Source organism: Vulpes vulpes, chromosome 2 (assembly GCF_048418805.1).
Source record: "Vulpes vulpes isolate BD-2025 chromosome 2, VulVul3, whole genome shotgun sequence".
Classification (NCBI taxonomy): Eukaryota; Metazoa; Chordata; class Mammalia; order Carnivora; family Canidae; genus Vulpes; species Vulpes vulpes.
The window spans coordinates 20,437,963-20,461,490 of NC_132781.1; the positions used below are offsets into that span (position 1 = coordinate 20,437,963).

Sequence of the window (23,528 nt, forward strand, 5' to 3'; positions counted from 1 at the left end):
CTGCTGGTCACTGTAGCCCACCTCTGGGGCCTCCAGGGCAGGGGGAGGGGGGGAGGGGGGCAATCCGCAGAGGCCTGCCTTCTCCCCCGCGCCCCTCCCCGGGCTTGCAGACCTCTGCAAGCCGCACCAGCCTGGCTGGGGTCAGATAAGCGCTACCTCAGGGGGCTCGGGGTGCAGATACTCCCACCCCACCCCACAGCCTCCCCTCCCACAGCTGCTCCATTATCGCTTTCTCTTCAGTTCACTCGGCGGGGATGAACGGAAACGCTCCACCGGCTGCGGGGCCCGGGCCGAGGGCGGTGATAATCCGCAGACGTCGACGCGCCCCCTCGGCCGGCTCCCCGCCCCCGCCCCCGCCCCGCCCCGCCCCGCCCCGGGAGCCCAGCGCCGAGGAGACCGCGCCGCCCGCCGAGATGCGGGGGGAGATTAGCGGCCGCCCCGCCCCCGCCCGGGGCCCCTGCGCCTCCCGCGGCGGCCTGCGCACCCCTCCTCCCTGCTTTGAGCTCCGAGGAAACCTCGCGAGTAGGTCCTGGCTCCCCAGTCCGGGCCCCCGCCTCCCCTCCCCGCCCAGGGCCCCAGTGACAGCCCCTGGGCCGCCAGCAGGCCGGAGCCAGGGGTCCAAATGGGAGACCGTCCTGCCCGCCCAGCTTCCCTGCGGGTCACCGGCCCGCCGGCCCCTCGAACGGGCTGGTGGCAGCGGGATGGTGCCACCTGCTGGCGTCCGGGGAGAGGCCTCGGGAGGAGGGACTGGTGGGGAGGCGCTGCCGCCCCCGGCCCGCCCCGGCCCGGCCCCGGCCCTCCGCCAAGGGCGGGCTGCACGATCGCTTGGAGCGGCGACTGAGCGGAGAGGCCGGACCCCCCGACCCCGTTCTTCCCGCTCCCGGCCCCTACCCCGGAATTCCCGCCCCACCTTTCCCCAAGGCCTCAAGCGCTGCTCCGTCGTCTGAGCAGCACAGACAGCGACCCGGGGCTGGACGGCATCCTCAACACACGCAAGAGGGAGCAGAGTTGTAGCTTTAGAAACATATTACAGCATCAGGCACACAGGAGGGAAGGCCAATGCAGCCCCAGTGCCAGGGATCCCCATTCCCAAGGAGCAGGCGGGGCGGGGGGGGGGGGGGGGGTCCCAACCAGGAGCCGTGCCACCAAACATATGAAAAAAAAATACTTTATTCAAAAACACTGTTTACACAAATGTGTGGCCTATGTACAAAGTACACAAGAATCCCTCTCCTTGTCCCCACCTTCCTTCAGGGATGTTTAGACCTGAGACTCCCCACCTTCTGCCACCAGCGGCCCCCCACTGCATGTCACATAGCCTCAGAAGGAGGGGCGCATGAGGCTGGGAGCCAGGCCTTCTCAGACCTCAGTGTTATGCAATGGTGATGAGGCCTGTTCCAGGTGTACCCCCCAGCAGAGTGGACAGAGACAGGCTTTTACCCCTGGCTCCAGATTGCACAGGCCTGCGGCAAGCAGCTATAATTGATGCTGTCTCTTACTGCAGGGTTTTTTCTTCCAGGAGGGGAGGGAATCAACACTGAAGTCCCGGGTCCTCTGTTCACCCACCATGTCCTAGACCTGTTCCTGGCCGTGTCCTACCTCTCCTGGGAGCAAGGTTGCAGAGCGTCAGGAAAAGGTGGCTGAGGCCGGATGGAGGGAAGGGGAGAGAGTTGGAAAGAGAACAGGACTGGGCAACAGCACCACAGATGTGAAGCCCAAGTACCCTGGCTGGAGGCCAGGAGGCCAAGGAACTACATGCTTACAGCAGCCCTGACAGACCCGACTCCAATGACCCATTTCTGCTGTATTAGGGCCACGGCCTGGATAAGCGCTTGGTTCACAAAAGTCACAAGTCCATAGTCATTAAACTATAAAATATTACTCAAAATTGAACCCCTGGCCTCCCTCCCGAAGGGAAGAATCAATAGACCAACACACGTTGAGAGCAGATGCACATACATAAATGCACGTGTACAAGCTTTGGGAGTCAAAGCTTCTAACTCAGGAGTACGACTTAAGCTTAGAGACATGACCTGCCTCCGGGGCCCTTCTTGAATAATTTCATTCAAACAAGTGCTAGGCAGTAAAGGCCCCTGCAGGAATAGGTTTGCCCGCATTGCGTGCCTGCAATAGCAGCAAAAGCGGCCCCTTCTACAACAGACACAGGCCCCACGTGCTCTTGGGATGCCCTGATCTGAAAAGCAAGAGGGTGGCTGCTGTCCCAGGAGGACAAAGGCAAGACAGGCACATCTTGTGTGTCCGCACGCACACACATACATGTACGTGTGGACATGTGCTGCCAGCAGAGGCACCAATATATGCACAGCAACACTAAAATCACAATTAACATGACCCCTTCACACTGAGTGTTGTTTCCAAAGAGAAGCCTGGGATTCAAGCATTCATGAGAGGGAGCCTCGGGCCCCGGTGAAAAGACCAGCAGGTGGGGAGAGGCGGGGGTCCAGACTGTCCATTGGGCGACGTAAGAGTTCCTCCACGTGCCGGGCTACGTCCATGGTCTCGTCCAGGTCAAATTCTCCATCCTGGTCAAGGACGGAGTCAGGGCTGAGAGGGAGAGGGTGAGGGAGGTCAGAGGGAGCTGGTGTGCCTCCGGCCCCCTCCGCACTCAGACTACAGTCTCATGGGAACAGGAGTGGCTCTGCCTGGACGCCTCCCTAACCCCAAATTGAAAACGTCAGTTGTTGGCTCACTGGGAGATACTCAAGTTCTAGTCTCAACTCTCACTGCCTTCTTCAGTGGATTCAGAGAGTTCCTCTCCCCTGCCCCTGTCCCTCTCGTCCTCTGCAAAACGGGGCGGTTGGGCCAGTGAGTTTGGCCCACTGCAATGCTATTCCGCTCTATCCTGGGCTCCTTCTGCTGAACACCTACATCAGACTGAGCCTTTTAACCATGTCACCTTAGCCACCTGTTAGGTAGGTATTAACTCCACTTTACAGAGGGGAAAACTGAGGCTCAATTTAGAAACTTGTGCAGGGCCACCTGGCTGGCAAATTGATTCAGGACTGGTCTTTGTGACTTGTAACCCATGGTCATCTCACTGTAGCTTGTGCCTCCCAGGCACCCAGACACATCCAGCTGGGGCCACCCATGGCTCAGAAGAGAATTATTTCTCTGCCCTGGAAACTCCAGAGGAAAGCAATTGATACCTTGTTTCCACCCAACTCTTAAGAACAACAGCTTCACCTGAGCTAAATGCTTTTACCTGTACTCTCTCAGTCCTGCCCCCAATCCCATGTGGTAGGTATTCTTGCCTTTATTTTACAGATGAGGAAACTGAGCATCTGGGAGGCTCTATAATTTTCCCAAGGCCACACAGCTAGTCAGCCTCAGAGCAAGGAGCCTGCTATGTGTAGCCCATGCTCTACACTTTTTACTGACTGATCCCCCTCCCTGCACCTGGGTACATGCTAGAGCCCGGCCTGGGTGGTCTTAGACCTACAGGAGCTCTGGGTCCCTTTGCCCACCAGCCCTCTGGGGGCCCAGCCTGAGGCCAGGTGCCCAGGTCCTCCCCGAGAAGCCCCATGAGAACACAACCTACTTCTGTGGGTACATGTTATAATGAGCCTGGGGGCACACAGCTGGGGAGGGGGCCTGGTCCATGTAGGTGGCGCTGGCCCCAGCAGAATCTGTAGACGCGCTCACAAACCTGCAAGAGAAACGAGGCAGAGCCTCAGCGGCCTCACGGCAGCAGCTGACCTGGAGAGGGCTCAGGGGGTGTGGAAGGACAAAGTGCCCACTGTGCCTGGGACTCCAGATGCGGGCCTGGGGCCCTGGGTACTGGTCCCATTGACACTAAGCCCAGTTCCCTCTCCAGGGGGAAACTGAGCCAGGTTTCAGGGGGAAGGGAGGGCTGGGCCATGCAGGGCCTGTGAGCGGGAGGGGCAGTGGTGAGAGGTGAGGGATGCTGGGGGGAAGAGAGAGGCAGTGGGAGGCCAGAGCTGGACCCTGGGTACCTACTCAGGGACCACTTGCTTGATCTGTGGCTTCACGTATCCGTCTACTGCTTTAGCTGCCAAGAGGGGGGAACAGTGATGAGAACCAGTCTCTGGGAGCTCAAGCCCACCGCATGCAGCCTGCCTCCTATTCCCATCCCCCAGGGCCTTGGCAGGGATGAGATTTCCCAGACTATTCCTATAAACACCTGCTGATGGCCTCGGCCTCAGGGCCACCCAGACCCCACTGCTCTCTCGCTCCTCGCCCCACCTCTGCCAAGGAAGTAAAATCAATGCCAAGCAGCAAACCCAACAACGGATTGGGGACAAGTTGAAGATGAAAAACTTGTCCATTTTGCTTCCTACACTCAACTGGTGGGGTGGGGTGGGGGGAGTGGGGACAGGTTTGAGGTTGGGAGTCCTGAGAGCAGCCCATTAAGATAGGAGTAACGGGTGATCTGCCAGTATGATTATCCTGCCTCCTTTGCCAGCACTGGTGTCTCTTCTTCCCAGAGTGCAGAAGGGAGAATCCACCCAGCTTTTTTGGTTTGCAGAGAAGACAGCTGGGTCAAAGGTTTTGATTTCCCTCTCGGTTGTAAGTTCTGAAACCCCCTCCATGAGCTCTGCACCAAGCCATGGACCCAGTCCACAGGCGAGATGGACCCTGGGCTCTTCCTGGGGAGTCCCTGCTGCCTGGCCCCAAGAGCTTTGTCTACAGGCTGAGGAAGGGCCCAGGAGCATCAGGGTGAGACACACCGAACACAGGGGTGTAGTACTTGGAGAAGACCTCATCCTTGGGCCGGTCGGGAAATACGTAGATGAGATAGTTCAGGTCACCCAGCCGGTCCGCCAGAGACCGGATAGAGAAGTCCCGTGTGGTGAACGGCTTCAGGTTCCACAGGTTGCGGTCAGCTGTGAAAGGGAAAGGCTCATTCCCACCACCCACCACCCTCAGGGGCAGGGGCATGGGGTTTGAGATCAGGCTTGTAGAGACATTTGGGGTTTTACTAGCCTGCTCTGACAGCCCACCCCTTGTCTTGTGCTCCTTTGGCATAGGGTGAGCAAGTGACCATGGGACCATTCTACCCAGCGAACCAAGCAAGGAGATGCCAGCAAGGCTAGGTCAGGGCAGAGAAAGGAGAAGAACCCAGAACTGCTGAAGAACTTCCCCAGCAGCTCTGGAGGCTACGGGGCCAGTGATTTTAGGTTCTCCACAATGGAAGATGGTAGAAAGGGAATTCAGGTCAAGTCTTTCCCCTGGTGAAACCTTTTAAGGATGCAGATGTCATGGAGAATGGGGAGCAAGGACATGGGAGCCCAGGCTCCTGGGGCCAGAGTGTGGGCAACATAGAGCACTCACGAGAGTCAAACTTCCAGGCAATGGTGATGCCCCCAATTTCGGAGTCGCTAAAGCGCAATAAAAAGGTCCCATCGGGCTTGTTGATGAGCAGGTCATGGGCCTGTTGCTTATTCACAAAACCTAGGATGGCCCTGGGTGCATGGAGCATAGAGTGTCACTACTGGGCCAGCGTCTCCTGTTCCCTGAGCCCATGGCCTCCCAAACCCTGGGCCTCTCCATTCCTCACCCGTCATTCCAATGGGGCTTGTGATGCTTCTTCAGCACTTCCATGACCCCATCGAACCACTGCCAGAAGGTATAGTTCCAGCCGGGCAAGTTCTCCTGAGAGCCCCCAGGAAACCCTCAGTCAGTCAGGGTTTGTGGCCCGGTCATTGCAGGTGGCCCAGGAAACAGTCAGTGCCCTCTTGTACTCACACATACTCTCAATTCCTCACTTGACCTGCCCCCCACTCAGCAGTCCGTAAACGGACACAACCCCAGCCCGTAGCCTAGCGATGGGACAGTAAACCCGACTCTTGCCTCTCAGACACAGAGGTTGGGGGTAGGAAGTGCCCAGAATTCTCTGAGCTGGACGAGACCTCCAAAGTCATTTCTACTACAAGGTACAGGTGGGGAAACTGAGGCACAGAGCCATGAAGGGCCTGGCCATAGTTAACAGATCTAGGACAGGGATCCTGACTCCCAGCCCCAGGGTCCTTCCACTGTCCTGCTCTGGCTCTTAGAGCTAAGTGCAGTTTCTCATTGCCCCTTCTTCCATTCCCTGGGGTATTAGCTCCTGTCTCTCCTGGCTGTAGGAGAGGGCAACTCAGGATGGAGGGTGGGGCACTGACTGAGGCCAGTAACCTGTCTGTGAGGTGGGGAGAGACTGGCAGGGCATGGGTGGTCCCAGGCAGGCGGCTGGAGGCAGTTTCCTCACCCTGTTGAACTGGGACCAGGACACCGACATGCCGTTATAGTCTTCAAGGTGGCTGCTGCTGCTGTTGAACAGTTTCTGTGCCAGGAACACGAGGTTCTCCTTGGTCAGGCCCCGGTTACTCTGCACTTCAGCCTTGAATTTCATGTTGAGCGCCTCACACAGCTGTGGCCACAGCACTTTGTCAGGCACGGCGAATGGCACCCTGCCCTGAGAGGGAAAGAAGAAATATTTACACACACACACACACACACACACACATACACTCAGATACACAGATACCACTTGAGACAGGACTAAGAAAGATCCAGAAAAGGAGACGCAAACACAAGAGAAAGAAAGGCAGGGTGGCAGGGGCAGAGGGGTGGGCATACGGTGATAGAGACCCAGACTAGGAGTCTGGGATAGAGATCAAGGACTCAAACCACAAGCTGAAGTGAGATCAGAGACCAGAGTCCAAAGTCTAAGCTCACAGATTTAGGAAATCCCAGTCCCGAGACCCAGACCCCAGATGGTGCCTGAGGACGTGTCATGGGTGGCGCACTCACACAAGCTGCTCCTTACCTTACCTCAGCTCTGATGTGGCCATGGGGCTGGTGGGGGATCACCCAGCAGGGGCCCAAGGGGTTGGGGCCTACCCAGGGAGACTCCTAGGGCCTAGGGGGGCTGGGGGGGGCGCTGAGCTGGGGATCCCACGAGGACTCACCGGCTCGGCAAAGGCATTGTCCCACAGCACGGTGGCTGTAGCATTGTGGTCCTGGCTGCCGTGAACGATGACAACCACCGGAAGGGACAGAGTCTACAGGAGTTAAAGGAATGAGTATAGAAGGCACACAAGCACCCACCTTGCCCTCACGTAGCCCTCATTCCTCACCCAAGATCCCACCCACAAGCCCTCCCAATCCAACCAAGGCAAAATCAAACAAACACAACACAGCAGGCTTCTTCTTGGCCCATTACCTAAGCTCTGTGGCTGGTACCAGATTATAACTTAGCAAGCAGGCACCAGCAGACTGAAAGCAGGTTTTCTGATAGCCTCATGGGCTAAATGGTCCGTGACCGGGTGAGGATTCAGAACTCTGGCTTTCCCAAACCAGTCAGGTGTCCTCGGCTAAATCTTCACCTTTCTAGGTGACCTATGGGGGCTGGTAGAGCCCGGCCTCACCTTCACCTGGAACACAAGCTCGTTGCTGCCAACGCTGAACTGAGACTCAAACAGGACTGTGAACTTCTCCTCCGTCACAGACTCTGCGCCCCTCCGGTCAGCACGCTTGATCCTCTTTAGGGACTGCAGGGTAGGGCATGGGGGCGGCGGATGAGGAGAGAGCGCTGGTTACAGCTACTTGGCCCTGGGCAGACATTCCCTCCAGGGGTCAGGCCTTGGCCTCACCATGTTTCTGAAGTGCGCGCTCAGAGTGCCGGTGGCTTGGTGATACTCCATCACACAGCAGTTGTTCAGGATCTCTCCACTGCACTCACTGAGAAGGAGAGGAGAGCCCTGTCATGTGGGCCCCAGCCAGGAGCAGGGCTCTGTGCTTGCCCTGGGCCGGGGGTTCACGCCGGGGAAGCCCGCCAGCAGCCCAGGCCTCGTCCCCCAAGAGCATTTTATCTCCAGGCGCCAGGGTGGCTCTGTCAGTTAAGTGGCTGACTCTTGGTGTCGGCTCAGGTCGTGGTCTCAGGATTCAGGGGATCAAGCACAACATTGGGCTCTGCACTCAGCATGGAGTCTGCTTGTCCCTCTCCCTCTGCTCCTCCTTCTGCCCCTCTCCCCACTCTTTCTCTCTCAAAAAAAGAAAGAAAGAAAGAAAGAAAGAAAGAAAGAAAGAAAGAAAGAGTGTTTCTCTCCATGTCTTGGGCTTATTTTCTCATTAACCTGAGAGTAAAGCAAAGTCTTCAACGGTGGGCTCTGGGTCTCTGTCATTAGGTTAAAAATTCCTTCAACATTGAGATTGATGTGGGGACCTTCAGGGCCCTCTGGCAGCTTCTAATGCACTTAACAATAAAAACCATGACCACAGCCAACAAGGACTCCGTGGTCAAACCCTGCCCCAGTTCCCTGGCCTTAGTGGGTTCTTCTCCCCTCACATAGGACAAGGGGAGCCATGCTGACTTGTCTATTTGCTGAACATGCAAACTTGGTGCTACCTCAGGACTTTGGCACCTGTTCTTCCTATTGCCCCAAACATTCTTGACTTTCTTGTTTAGGTCTCAATTCAAATATCTCCTCAAAGAGGCCTTCTCCAGCCATTCACATGGTGAGGTAACATCTATCCAGATGCTGTGGCATCACTCTGTTTTCATTTTCTTTCTAGAGTTCATCACTTTTTGACACTGCTGTATTATTACAAGCGTATAATTGTCTCCCTCCTGAGCCAACATGTAAGCTCTAAGAGAATGAGAACCTCTTTGCCTTCTTTATCATCCTGTCCCCAGACCCCATGGTAGGCACTCGATACACAGGACCAAGTCTCCCACTTCACTCATTTACGCCCTCATCCATTCATTCACTGCATCCTTTGTGGGCAGCCTGCCCTGATCCCTGGATCCCACTCGGGGTTCTCTAGCCACATAAGCCTTCTCTCCACTCTCCTTTTGGTCAAGGCCCATGTTCTCTCTGTCTGAAAGTCGTCTCTCTCTTCTCCCTCCACATGTTCTCACTAGCCACTCCCATTCACCTGCATCCCAACACTGCCATCCTGCCCCCTGCCCCAAGACCTCCTTCTGCAGGGCCCTACATCTCCCCTGTCACACACAATACTCTTCTCATGACTGCCACCTGCTCTGCTGGGTTAGGCAAAGATGGGACCAAGTACTGTGTGGATCATCACTGTGTCCCAGTGATTAGCACGGGTGCTTGAACAACCCAACAGTGCAATCCATGCAGACCAACTATGTGCCAAAGGAACAAAATATATACCAGGACAGACAGAATGAGCTAGAGAGACACTGGACTATGGCTGCAGAAAGGGAGGCTGAGCTGCTCCATCACACAGGACCCTGGCTACAGAATAGACATGAGCTTCCAGGCCAGAACCGGGTGGGGGGGAAGGCAGGGACTGGGGCACACGTACTTGCGAGTGTTCTCATTCTTGAGCAGCGACTTGGCCTGCTGCTCGCTGATGATGGTGGCCTTCACCTGGGGGGGGTTCATGTGCACGTTCAGCTTCCCGCCCACCAGCAGGCGCACTGTCGCTGCAAACTTGGTCTGGGTCTTCAGGACCTGAGGGGGCTGCTTCTCAATAATGAATGTGCTGCAAGGACACAAGGGACCAGACCAGACATGATGCTGGCTCAGGAGACAGGGCCTGGTCCCCCTTGTGGGGAGGCTACTGGGTTTCGGCAGGTAAAGGAAGAGCACGTGGCATAGCTCCTGTTCCCAGAGAGGCCACTGAGAAGTCAGAGGAGATGGTGGGTCGGGGGAGGGGGGCAGTGAAATGACAGCGGCTGGCACAGGCTGGCAGGGGGTTGGGGGAGTCCATGTAGCGCCCACAACAGAAACCCAGCAAGGTCAACACCAAGCAGCCATTGCAACTGAGGACAGAGGGCTTTGGGACCCGGGCAAGAGACAAGGGCTCAGACAGGAGCTGCCCCCCACCCCAGGGGGCAAAGCACCTGCCTCCCCCAAGGCAACCACCCAGGGCTGGGCGTGGCCAGAGGCAGCAATCACCTGGTCACCAGGGCTGAGATGATGTCTGTGATGGTGGCATTGACCTCGGCCAGCATCTCCTCCACTGGGCCAGGGATGGGCAGCTGCTGGCAGAGGTGCTCAGCTCTGCGGATCTGCTGCCGGTTCTGCCAGATGATCTCAGCCAACTTCTCACACCTGCACGGGGGCCCCAGGCCACCGGGAGGGCAATAGAGTCACCCTATCGCCCGGGCTCCAGGCCCCAAGTCCCAGCTCCAGCCTCACCAGGGAAGGCTCTGCACCTAAGCTCCCGCCCCTGTCCACAGAGCAGAGCAGAGCAGAGCGCCCTGCCTCTCAGGAACACACAGAACCATGTGGGAGCAGCAACTCCAAACTGAGTCCACTCAGCCCTGCCCTCCTGCCCCCTCCCCAGCACAGTGACTCCCTTCCTGGGCAGGTGGCACAAGATGGGGGCCCCAAAGTCGCTATCAGACACCAGAACCCCTAGTGAACGAAGCCTTGCCAAGGGGCGGAGCGAGCTGGCTGCTCAAGAAAACGCAGGAGGCAGAATGAGCAGCTGGTAGCACCACTCCTGCCCCGGGCCATCCCCCATTACCAGGACTGTAGCACATCCAGGCTGCCCTCGGGGGGCCCTCCGTTCCCTGCCAGCTGCTGCCGCCGCTTCCACTGGATCAGTTCATCGTCCAGGATGATGGTCTGCTGCTTCCGCAGCAGCTGCAGGGTCTTCTGGTGCTTCTCGGCCAGCTCCTGAAGGGAGGTGGGGACAGCAGGCCCTCCTGGGCTCCCAGACAACAACCCTGCAGGCCTCGCTCGGGAGGCACAGGCCGTCCCCTCTCCCAGACCTGCTCTGCCTCAAGTGCCCTCCACAGAAAAGAAGGATCTGGCTTCCAGCTCTCTCAGGTCCTGCTCTCTTCCTGGCCTTAGCCCTCCCTCGGGTTTCATGGGTAGCTCAGGATGCGGACTGCAAAGCTTGGGAGGAGAGGAGAGAGGACGCAGATCCCACTTACCACGCGGTACTGCTGCAGCGTCTGGGCCTCACGCTGCAGCCAGGCCTCCAGGGACACTTGCTTCTGCTGGAGGGCCGTCTCCCGGCTCAGGCGCTCCTGGGGATTCAGCTGCGCCAGCTGCGAAAACTGAGCTACAGGAGGGGACAGGACACCCATGACCATCATCTCCCAGCTTCCTGCAGGAAGCCCCGTGTAACACACACACCTGTTCTGGAGGAAACACCCTCGAGGGTCTGCCTGACATCTGACCAATGGAACCTGGGCTCCTAGCGGCCAGGGGGGCCAGACCTGAGCAGGCTCTGGTCCCTGGCCTCTCCACTCTGATCTCCCCTTTAGGGAGTGTGCAGCCGGAAGGAAGCCTGAGGGCACAGAGAGGAGGATCCCTCCTTGAGGCCTCCCCTCCCACCTCAGTCTACATAGCTGCCTGCCACACAGGGGTCTAGCATGGAGCCTCGCTGCCTGGTTCGCCCTGTGCCCTCACCATTTACTACTAACTGGGTGAACTGGGGCAAATCATTTCACTCTTCGGGGCCTCTGTCTGTCCATGTGCTAAATGGGAGACTCTCCGCCCCTGCCTCAGTGGGTCGCTGAGGATTACAGAAGTGATGATGCCCAAAAGGCTCAAGGAACCGCCCAGCACAACATGGATGATGTAGGTGAGTTAGTCCTGGCTGGTTATAGTGGCTTACAGAGCAGGTTTTTTTTTTTTTTTTTTAAGATTTTATTTATTTATTCACAAGAGACAGAGAGAGAGGCAGAGACACAGGCAGAGGAAGAAGCAGGCTCCATGCAGGGAGCCTGACGTGGGACTTGATCCCGGGTCTCCAGGATCATGCCCTGGGCTGAAGGCGGCGCTAAACCGCTGAGCCACCTGGGCTGCCCACAGAGCAGTTTTAAAGGGTGACAGAGCCCAGTGGCGGCTCAGTCCCACCCATGACAGAGCCTCCTCAGCGAAGCCCCAGCCTTGTTGGCCTGGGTCCCACCCCTGGAGCACAGCAGCCTTTCCTAGGGAAGAGGTGTTTCTCTAGGGGCTGGGAGGAGCCTAACATGTTTGTTTGTCCAGATTGGGTTACTGTGAGCTCAGCTGACCAACCAGAATGAGATGGAGAGGCATGGAGAGGGACAGAGAGGGACAGAGAGAAGGCGAGAGAGAACATCCAGGGCCCACTGGCCACACAGAAGCAGCAAGATTCTCTCAGGAGAGGGAGGCAGCTTCTCTCCATACCAGTGTTGGGACTCACCCATGGCAGCAGCAATAGGGAGTCAGGGAAGCCTCCTTACCCTTTTACCAAAAATCTATTACGAAATACTTAAGACCCAGGGAAGGAAGAAGGAATGATGCAAGGAATACCTGTGTATCAATAACCCAGCTTAAGAAACCATACATTTCCACGGTGAAATCACACCTACACATCCTTCCCTGCTTGCAAACCCATCCCTGCCTCTAAAGGTAACCCCTATCCTAAATGCTGGGATTATGATGCCTTGCCAATCACCTTTCTGAATATCCCAGTGTCCTCACTTGGGCTGAGTCAAGGAGATGTGAGCATCGGCAAATCATTGGTAAGTTCACAGCAGGCCTCGGAGGGCCATGTCACACTGACCTAGGCCCTGTCTCATGGACACACAAATTGAGACAGATTAAAGCAAATCTAGACAGCCCAGAGAAGCCCAGAACGAAAACACAACTGGAAATACGGTTCTGATCCCACTACCACGGACTGAGAGAGAATACTGTTCAGGTGTGTTACGCAGCAGAGTAGTCCTGAGGCCGCCTCAGAAATCCTGCCACCCAGAGGGAGGTCATGGTGATCCTCACACCTGGGCCCAACCTCCCTAAGCCAATGACCCACTTAGGTCTCTCCTGGCACTTTGCAGAAGCTTCTGGGAGGGAGGTCAGAAGATGTGAGGCAATTGTCTTCTCTGCTGAGGGAGCTGAGCCTTCCCTCACACAAATAGATCAACAGTCTGTGTTCCTGATGAATGAACTTGATAAATGAGACAACTGACATTGCATGATGGGTACAAACCCAAAGCAGAATCTAATCCAAACCCATAAGGAGGAAACAGAAAACCCAGGAATAGGATCGGAAGTACTATGAACCATCAAAGGCTTGGGGTAGAACTGATAGCCTGGGGGTACCTGGTTGACTCAGTTAAGCATCTGACTTCTGCTCAGGTCATAATCCCAGGGCCCTGGGATTAAGACTTGCATCAGGTTCCCTGCTCAGTGGGGAGCCTGCTTCTCCTTCTTGCTCTGCCCCTCCCCTCACTCGTTCTCTCTCTCTCAAATAAATAAAATCTTAAAAAAAAAAAAAAAAAAAAAAAGAACTGAGCCTGAATTCTCCTATTCCAAATCTAGGAAGAAGGCTGTTCTTTCTCTGGGGTCAGTCTGAGATGGATTCACAGGAAGGCATGCTAGAATCATCTCACCAATATTTACTCAACACCTACTATGATTCTGGCAATGTGTTGAGAAATTCAGAGTACAGGAAATACTGACACAGCAGGGTGCGGAGAGCTCAAATAGTTAAAATGGCATAGGGGCACCTGGGTGGTTCATCAGTTAAGCATTGGACTCTTGATTTCTGCTCAGATCATGGGATCAGGGTCTTTAGATCAAGCCCTGTATGGGGCTCTGTGCTCAGGAGGGAGTCCGTTTCTCTCCTCCCTCTCCCTTTGCCCCTCTCCCTGAATGGTCCTTCTTTCTCTCTCAAATAAATAAATCTTAAAAAAAGATAAAATAAAACAGCATAACAGCATTCCAAAAATATTTAAATAGTTTTTAAAAATTAAGGAACAGAGGCAAATAAAATTTAGGGAGAACACAAAATAAACATTAAAATATAGATCTCAATGCAACTGTATTAAATAGTACATTAAATATTAGTGGAGTAAACACCTCAATTAAAAGCAGAGATTGTCAGAATAGATATAAAAGCAAGATTCAACTATATGGTATCTACATTTTTTTATAAAGATTTTATTTATTTATTCATGGGAGACACAGGAAGAGAGGCAGAGACACAGGCAGAGGGAGGAGAAGCAGGTTCCATGCAAGGAGACCAATGTCGTACTCGATCCCGGAAATCCAGGATCACGCCCTGAGCCAAAGGCAGACCCTCAACCACTGAACCACCCAGGTGTTCCTATTTTATCTTCTTTTTTTTTTTTTTTTAAGATTTTATCTATTTATTTGAGAGAGAGAGAGGAGAGCTTGAGCAGGGTGTGTGTTGGGGGTCGTAGGAGGGCAGAAGGAGAAGCAGATTCCTCACTAAGCAGGGAGCCCAAAGCAGGGCTGGATCCCAGGACCCTGGGAACATGACCTGAGCCAGAGGCACTTAACTGACTGAGCCACCCAAGCACCCCAGTATCTACATATTAAATTTTAAAAAACAGGGATCCCTGGATGGCTCAGCGGTTTAGTGCCTGCCTTCGGCCCAGGGCATGGTACTGGAGTCCTGGGATTGAGTCCAGTGTTGGGCTCCCTGCATGGAGCCTGCTTCTCTCTCTCTGTCTGTGTTTCTGCCAATCTCTCTCTGTGTCTCTCATGAATAAATAAATAAAATCTTTAAAAAAAAATTTTTTTTTTAGGGGCAGCCAGGGTGGCTCAGCAGTTTAGTTCCTGCCTTCGGCCCAGGGTCTGATCCTGGAGACCCGGGATCGAGTCCCACATCAGGCTCCCTGCATGGAGCCTGCTTCTCCCTCTGCCTGTGTCTCTGCCTCTCTCTGTGTGTGTCTCTCATGAATAAATAAATAAAATCTTAAAAAAAAAATTTTTTTTTTTTTAAACACGTATCAAGATATGCTGTAGCTGTACAGAATAAGAAGGCTGGAGGGAGGCAGCCCGGGTGGCTCAGCGGTTTAGCGCCGCCTTCAGCCCAGGGCCTGATCCTGGAATCCCAGGATGGAGTCCCATATCAGGCTCCCTGCATGGAGCCTGCTTCTCCCTTTGCCTGTGTCTCTGCCTCTGCCTCTCTCTCTCTCTCTCTCTGTCTCTGTCTCTCAATGTCTCTCATGAATACATAAATAAAATCTTTATTTTATTTTTTTTAAGTTGCTTGCATTTTATTTATTTTTTATTTTTTATTTATGATAGTCACAGAGAGAGAGAGAGAGAGAGAGAGAGGCAGAGACATAGGCAGAGGGAGAAGCAGGCTCCATGCACAGGGAGCCCGACGTGGGATTCGATCCCGGGTCTCCAAGATCGCACCCTGGGCCAAAGGCAGGCACCAAACCGCTGCGCCACCCAGGGATCCCTAAATAAAATCTTTAAATAAAAAAAAGAAGGCTGGAGTGGACTTCAAGATAAGAAGGATTACCAGATATCAAGAAAGGCATTTCAAAGTTATCAACGTAGCAATCAATCAGAAAGACATAATAAGTATAAACTTATATGCATCTAATAACAAAGCTTCAAAATACACAAAGAATATTTACAGAAATAATTGGAGAAGCATACAATTCCACAATATAATAGTTTTTGATCCTTTTTCAGCATGTGATAGAACAATTAGGCGCCCCCCCCCCCCCCCCCCAAAATCAATAAAGACATTGACCATGGTGGTTCTTAAAGTGTGGACCAGGGATTCCTGGAGGCTTTCCAAGAACTTTACTGAGAATCTACTAAGCCAAAACTGTTTTCATAAGGTCTGAAGACCTTGCCTTTTCTCTTTTGATCTCTTATAGGAACACAGTGACATTTTCTAAAGGCTACAAGATATGTGCTCTACAACAAATTGAAAGCAAGACCCACCTATCTCATACTAAACCTCACATTAAAGAGATGTGTAAAAATCTAAAAGCAATTCCACTCGCTAAATTTTGTTTTGGAAAACACAGATTTTTTTTTTGGTTTGGGGGATTTTTTGGGGTACAACTTTTTTATGTTAACATTATGCATTATGTTACATATGTTAATATTAATTAACTTTAAATTGCTACTTTTAAATGAAATAACTTTGAAATACACCTTCTTTCAAAGTCCCAAAGATACATTCACCAAGATAGGACATACACTGGGCCATAAAACATGTCTCAATAAATTTAAAAGAACTGAGATCAGGGTGCCTGAGTGGTTCAGTTGGTTAAGCATCTGCTTTCAGCTCAGGTCATGATCCCAGGGTCCTGGGATCGAACCCCCTGGGGCTCCCTGGGGAGAAGCACCTCCCTCTCCTTCTGCCCCTCCACCTACTTCTGTTCTTTCTCAAATAAATAAATAAAACCTTAAAAAATAATTAACATAAATAAAAGAATTGAGATCATACAGCATATGTTCTCTGACAATAGTGGAATTCAATAATAAAATGCAACTAAAAAAAAAAAAGACCAAAAGGAAACGCAAGTGAAATCAATAATGATATGACATCTAGGGAGAAAAAAAAACAAATATTTGGGAATTAAACAATATACTTCTAAATAATATGTAGGCAAAATAATTATTCAGAAAAGAAAATATTTCAAAATCATGAAATTCAGCTAAAGCATTGCTAAGAGAGAAATTTAAGCTCTAAACATATGTATCAGAAAATAAAGGCTAAAGTCAATGACCTGTGGTTTTACCTTAAGAAGCCAAAGAAAGAAGAGCAAAAGAATGGGCAACTTGACACTTCTTAGTCTCACTAGGATGGGGTCTGTGTGGAGTTGGGAGAAGATGGACCATGTCTCAAGACTCCTCAAATTATACTGAGAGTTAATTTGTTCTGAGTTAAATTTACTTTCCCCACACACTTATCATGACAGTCACTGGAAAACTATAGACCTAGGAGAAAAGAGAATTTTCTACTGTCACCTCCTCTTTCCAGCTCCATATCCTATCAGGGAGGCTCAAGAAGGGGCATTTCTGGAGTTCTACCTTGCCCCAGCCTGGTTCAACAGGAGATTCCCAATCTAAGTCCTTCCTCTAATTGGGGAACACCTTGTCCATATTCATTCATTCATTGAGCTACTCACTGAATACCTACAATTAAGGAGAGAATATTGTTTAATAGAGTACAGGGATTTTATGACATATCTCTAGTTGAGATCTGGTTCCACAACTAATAAACAATCCAGGCCAAATTACCTCCTCTCCTGGAACCTCAGTCCTACCTTCTATAAAATAGGGATGATACAAACTATCTACTTCCTGGGGCTGTTGTAAAGTTTGGATTGAAAAAAATGCATGCAGGGACACCTGGGTGGCTCAGTTGGTTGAGCATCTGCCTTCAGCTCTGGTCATGATCTCAGGGTCCTGGGATGGAGCCCCTCATCAGGCTCCCTGCTCAGTGGGGAGTCTGCTTCTTCCTCTCCCTTTGCCACCCCCGCCCTCCCTCACCCATCCTCTCTCTCTCAAATAAATAAATTAAATCTTAAAAAAACAAAAAAGATGGGATCCCTGGGTGGCGCAGCGGTTTGGCGCCTGCCTTAGGCCCAGGGCGCGATCCTGGAGACCCGGGATCGAATCCCACGTCGGGCTTCCGGTGCATGGAGCCTGCTTCTCCCTCTGCCTGTGTCTTTGCCTCTCTCTCTCTCTCCCTGTATGACTATCATAAATAAATAAAAAAATTAAAAAAAAAAAAAAAAAGAAAGAAAAAGGAAAATGCATGCAAAGCCTGAAGTCTGGCCCATAGCAGGGGCTCAATCACAGGGAACCATTACTTTACTCCAAAGCTCCGAGTAAGGCTCTGTGGAAGCAGACACTCACCCTGGATCCTCAGGCTCTCCTGATACTGGATGATGAAGTACTCTTGAGTCTGCTGCAGCTTCTTCAGTTCATTCTCTGTGTCCTGTGTGACCAGTCTCAACTCCTCAAATGTCTGATTGATCTGGAGGTGTTTCTGGGACATGGCATCAACCAGGATGCCAGCTGGAGAATTACCCTGGGGACATATTAGAGGGAAAGTGTAGGCTATAGTGAGCTGGGCAGTGAGGATGGAAGGCAACCTCAGGCTTTGGGGAACACTACGATCACAGACCCCAAACTTCGAATCTAGAGTAAAAAGGGTAATTTGAGTCAGAAGGATAGTCATTTACCAGAATTGGTGTGGAGTTGGAAAGAAGGAGGGAACACAGGTGACCTGGCAGATTATGGCAACTTCATAAAGCACAACAGAATCTTCTATTATTATAGTTCTGGCGTCCACCAGAATCACCCAAACAGGGTCTCTCTTTGGAGAGACTTGAACTCAACACATCCAGGAGTTACCTGGGTTTTCCTGTGAATGATGATGACCCCCTCATTCCACATCAATTCACTGATCCAATGTCTTGGATCATGAGAATTGCTGGGGACCCAGTGGAGAACAAGGCTGGGTGAACACACATCATCTGTGTCCTCACACAAGATCTTCTTGTAACTGAGGGAATTTACAGGGGAGGCATCGATAAAGCCTTGGATCTGGCCATTTAAGTGACCTGGTCTGATCTATTCCTTCAACATCTGGCTGAGAGGAGACCAAATCTTCAGGGCCTTTCCAGTAAACTGTTGTCAGAATAAAATCCAAACTCCTTCTATAGCCTCCGCTGCCCTAGCCGGTAGCCTCTGCCTACCGCCACCCCGCCCCCCCCCCCCCCCCCCCCCGCCCCACTGCTGCCCAAGCACATCAGGTACTTTCCGTTCTTTGAATACACAAACATGTTCCTGCCTCAGGGCCTTTGCACTTGTTCCATCACTCTGGAACATTCTGGCACCAAATCTTCCTAAGGCTGGCATTTCAACTGGCACCTTTTCAGAGTGACTTTCTCTGATGGGTCAATTTCAAATAGTACCACCCTTATCTGAAAGTGTCTTGTTCTTTTTTCTTTCTTCCTTGTCTGCCTCTCTGCACTAGGATATACGCTCCCTGAGTGCTAGAACCTTGTCTGTCTTGTTCACCACAAAATCCCCAAGGGGTAGGTCATCAGAGGTTTTCAAGAACAGCTTGATGTGGTTGGGAGAAGGAATGATGTCCCCTGTGAGCATGACAACCCCTATATACATGCTATAGACATGTATTTCTTAATTGGAGCTAAACTCATTCATATGTTTACAGAGAGTTCTGCGGTGACAACAAGTCAAGGGATATAAAAGTTTCCTAGAAGACTCTTTGTGACCTGGGAGAAGGAATGATGTCCCCTGTGAGCATGACAACCCCTATATACATGCTATAGACATGTATTTCTTAATTGGAGCTAAACTCATTCATATGTTTACAGAGAGTTCTGCAGTGACAACAAGTCAAGGGATATAAAAGTTTCCTAGAAGACTCTTTGTGACCTGGCTTTTGCCTCTCTCTGGCTTTACCTATTGGGATTCCCCAGTTGGTTCCCTTCCCCCCAGTACCACTGGCTACCTGCAAGTCTTCAAATGTGCTAAGACGGTTCCTACCTTCCTACCCACACATATACTCTTGTTACTTTTGCTCATCATTCCTTCCCCCTCACCCCTATAGCTTAGACACCCCTGTCTTCATGACATCCCCCTGCCAGGCTGTCCCAGTCTGAGCTGGGTGCTTTTTCCATATATGCCCCCTTAGTACCCAGCTCAGCCCTAGAGAATTTATCACTGCTTGAATTCCTTTTAGGTGAGGACCAGGCTTTTATCTGTCTTCCCAGTCCTTCAAAGGACCTCCATAATTGTTTACTGGATGAACTGTAAAATTCCTGACATCAGCATCCACAGCAATAAATAAATAAGCTCCAGGCACTATTCTGTGGTCTGTACCCATGTGATGCCATGTTATGAAATTCATCTTGCTCTACTCTGGATAATATAATGTTCGTCCCATTGTTCAAGCAGATGTGCAATGCTTCCAAGATTACAGAGCCTGGGGGATGAGGTTCTAAGCCTCACCTCTCTGAGCTTGCCAGGGTTCTCTTCTGACACAGATCTCAGCTCCACCTCTCCTCACAGACACCACCAGAGAACATTCCTTATTTCACCTCAGTAGCATTTATTAAATGACAAATCATTTCCCTAGTGGTTTGTGATGCCATGTCCAGTGTGGGTTGAATTTCCAGGCATGTATGCATGTGTATGTGTGTGTGTGTTTAGGGCCTCCTTTTCTGTTTCATTGGTCTGTTTGTCTATCCCTGGCCTACACAATATCTCATTCAACCCTGATACCAACTCTATAAAGTAGATGCTGGTACTATCTCCATTTACAATTGAAAAACCAGGCTAAGCGAAGTTAAGTAACTTACTCAAGTTACACAGCAAGTAAGTGCTTGAGCTAGGGCCTGAAGCCAAGGACTGTACATGCATGTACTGTTCCTTCTCACACTTGCCCATGTCCCTTATCTCTCCAGTGCTCTCTTGCCAGCATTTATAAAACACAGTTGTGTCTGGAGAAAAAGACATGTGGAAGGATTCTCAGCTCCTGTCCCCACACCCGTGGGACACTCACATTGTTGGCTTCTCGCACCAGCCTCTGTTCATTGTATAGAATATGTCGGATGCAGCGGACCAGCTCCATGGGGCAGCCATCATATGTGTTCTGAAAGAATCCAACAGCAGTTCTGATTAGCCACCCACCACTCCCACCATGCCGGTCGTGGTGCCATGTGCCCTCCACCTACCCCCCACCTCAACCTTTTTCTCCTCCGGCCTCTGGCTCAGCTTTCCCTGAGAAATCTCAAGAACTGTCACCAGACACCACTATCTCTCCTTGACTCGATTTCCCCTCCCAAAGCTTTATATTTGGTTTGCAGTGCATTAGAAACTCAGTTCACGAAGTTTACAAAATACTTCCAATCTGCCGTCTCCTTTGGCTTTCAGAGCATGGATCCTATGATGCATGCAGAAACTATTATCCCTATTTTGCAGATGAGAAAACTGATGCTCAGAAAGGTTAAGTACTTGTCCAGAGGCAAACAAATGAGCAGATGACTCAAGACTTGGGGCATCCAATGCCAAGGTCAGGGTACTTTCTACCATGGCCCTGGCCCTGGGTTCCTATTTTGCCTTCCTCTTCCTCCCAGCTTTCTCCTGTTTCCCTCCTCTTCTGGGATGGACTTTTCATTGCTCTGGCACCCTGCTGCTTGCATTTAAGAAGGGTTCTCTAAAAAATATAAGTAAGTTCCAATAAATGCTTGGCTGTGATTACCACCCACACCCCTTTCCTACTTCCACAAAAACTTCCTCTCCCCCCTAGACTCTTCCCGCTACCTCCCCAACCTTCCCGGTTAAGAAGTCACATCTTAACAACTGAATCCTTCATTCAAGGCTCCTTTATCCAGCTCTTGCCTTCAGGGCAGTTGTGCCCCTCTTCCACCTGACTTCAGCTGTTCTGGCACCTTTAAAAGCGTCTTAGGTGGGATGTCTGGTTGCCTCATTTCCTCATCCCCTCTTTTCTAGGACTTTCAGGTCTTCCTTTCCCTAGCAAAGTACTCTTGACTCAGTCTATCCCCATCCCCTTTGCTTCATCAGTTTAGAATGCCACTTCACCCATCTCTCTTCTGTCCGGTACAAACACACACCTCCTCTTGCTCTGTAGCATGGTAAAGGTATCGACAGGTCTGATTTAGAAAGAGGGGGTGGGGGAAATTGAAGAGCAGAAGTCATGGAGCAGCTCAGGGTCACACAGTGAGTCAGTGACCAGGCCAGGAAAAAACCCAGGGGTTCTGATGCTGTAAAGAGAATGCAGACACTGCTTTCCTGCTGATGACCTAGTGTTCACACCCACCTGCAGCTGCGAGGCATAGTGCCCCAGCTTGATCTTCAATAAGAACCCATCTTCCCCGACTTGGTGCTCTGCCTTCTTCTGCAGCTCCTGCACCAGGCCCTCCAGGAGCTGGGTGGCCTGTGCTCGGTCCTGGGGATTGTCCAGGTCAATGGCATCCCTTGGGGCAGGGGAGGGGAGAGAAGCCTACTGTGATGTCTCCTTGGGCAAGAAGGTCAGGCACCAAGAGGGACTTGGAAATCCCAGGCTCTGGTGAAGGGCACTCCAGAGCTCACAAGACTCGTTCCCTGGCAACTCCACAGGCCTTGGAGTCTAGAAACACCCCCTCTCTCCTCCCAGGGTCCCATTTCCCTGTTCCCCTTTCCCAGGGACGCCACCCCTTCCACACAGACGGGCAGAAAGGACCAGAATCACACGAAACCACAAAGAGGAGAATTAAAGGTCAAGGGGCCTGGCTGGTAGGCCCCGCAGCGGACAGCTCAGGGCAGGGGACTTACCACGGCTGGCTCTCGATCCACTGCGCTAAGTAGTGCCGAACCTCGATGGGGAAGTGCTGCCCATACAGCACCTGCATCTGGCGCAGGGCATCTCCCTGCAGCTGCTGGGCTTGGATCCAGCCCGCCATGTCTGTTCACCTAGGGTCGGCAGGGGGCTGCAGGGGCGTGTCTCCGCCACAGGGGTGAGGGCTGGGCCTGCCTCCGCCCTGCCGAGCCCACCCATCCCTGGACCGCAGTCAGGCCTGGCCCCTCCCCTCCCACAGACACAGACACGCTTTCCTGTGCGGGAAGAAAGATGGTGAGGAGGGGAAGGCCGCCCTGCCCTCCAACAAGGAACCCGCTGAGGCTTGGGGAGGGGCTCTCGAAAGTCAGGTGCCCTCCCCCTCTTCCTCTCCCCTCGCCCCACCGGGGCTTCCCCGGGGGTGGGGGGGAACAGCTAGAAAACTGAAAGAGAAACTTGACGCCGAGGCCCACGGGCCCTCTGGGGAGGGCTGCAAGAACCCCCACTACCCTGCCTCGAGCCCCCCGAGTCCCAGGTTCTGGGGCGGGGGGCGGGGTGTTATTCTAGCCCAAAGTTTGGGCGACGGCACCGACGGCTCCCCCTAAAAGCTCGCTCGGTCCCCGCCGGCACGTGGCTGGGGTGGTTGGAGGAGGCAGGACGCGGGAGGCAGACGCTGCCTCTTCCACGGCGCCCCCCGGCCGTGCCCCGCGGTCTCCCACGGCCCAGCCCGACAGCGCCCCCTGCTCCCGGTGCGCGGGGACGGCGCCCACCCTCGGCCCCCTCCCTCCGTCCGCGTCCAGCGTCCCGCGCCCGGCCCCCTGCGCCGCACCGAGGCTCCCTCTCCGGTCCCGGACACCCGTCCCCGCCCGGGCCGGCCGTCGGGCTCCGGGTCCCGGGGCGCGGGGGCCGCGGCGGGAGTCGAGCGCCCCGGCTCCGCGCGCGCCGCTCGGGCAGCGCTGCCGGGCCACCCACCTGGTGGCGCCGAGCGGTCGGGCGGCGGGGCCGGCTGTGCGCCCCGCGGCTCTCGCTCGCGGCCCGGGCTCCCGGCAGCGGCGGCGGCGGCTGTTACTACAGGAAGGAGCAGAGAGCAGCGATTTCCTCCTCGAAGGTCAGCTGCCTCCGATAGACCATACACAGCGCGCGAGCTCTCGCCAACACCCCTCCCTGCCTCCGCCCTCGGTCGCTGGCTCCCCTGCGAGTGCGCAGCGGCGGCCGCGGCCCGGGCCCCCGGCGGCGAGGATGGGCGGCGCCGCGCCCGGGGGCTGCCCCGACGGCGGGGTCCCCCGGGAGTCCCAGGCGGCCCTCGCCGGTGGGCCCCGGACCTGCGGGCAGCAGGCTCTGGAGTGGCCGGGGATGGGGGTGGGAGAGCCGGGAAACCCCGGCTTCTGGAAATCCCAAACCAGGGCCTCAGTTTTCTCACCTGTAAAAAGGGAGGTGGGAAGGGTTGGACTAGCTAGAGATGCCTTCCAGCTCTGCATTTGTCATCTTTTGAGTCTCTAGGTTAAAAAAGT

General features: G+C 53.3%; 1 protein-coding gene across 1 annotated transcript; it reads right to left on the reverse strand.

Moving 5' to 3' along the window:
- Nucleotides 1-1,154: 1,154 nt before the first annotated feature.
- On the reverse strand, nt 1,155-23,238 carry LOC112910775 (signal transducer and activator of transcription 5A). The gene is made up of 19 exons (XM_072747166.1): nt 22,990-23,238; nt 22,017-22,154; nt 21,523-21,679; nt 20,245-20,334; nt 17,565-17,739; nt 10,880-11,010; nt 10,468-10,619; nt 9,894-10,049; nt 9,298-9,477; nt 7,617-7,704; nt 7,392-7,514; nt 6,933-7,025; nt 6,230-6,436; nt 5,540-5,634; nt 5,314-5,444; nt 4,710-4,865; nt 3,979-4,030; nt 3,560-3,667; nt 1,155-2,565 (listed from the first exon to the last, which is right to left on the reverse strand). The coding sequence occupies exons 2-19, from the start codon at nt 22,142-22,144 to the stop codon at nt 2,403-2,405; spliced, it is 2,385 nt and encodes a 794-aa protein (XP_072603267.1). The 5' UTR covers nt 22,145-22,154; nt 22,990-23,238; the 3' UTR covers nt 1,155-2,402.
- Between the last annotated feature and the right edge of the window lie 290 nt (nt 23,239-23,528).

Coding starts and splice junctions, on each gene's coding strand:
- LOC112910775 (XM_072747166.1), bottom strand. CDS start 22,144: ATGGCGGGCTGGATCCAAGCCCAGCAGCTGCAGGGAGATGCCCTGCGC. Junction 4,866..5,313: donor TGCCTGGAAGTTTGACTCTC/GTGAGTGCTCTA, acceptor TCCCTTTCACAG/CTGACCGCAACCTGTGGAAC. Junction 3,668..3,978: donor ATCAAGCAAGTGGTCCCTGA/GTAGGTACCCAG, acceptor TTTCTCTTGCAG/GTTTGTGAGCGCGTCTACAG.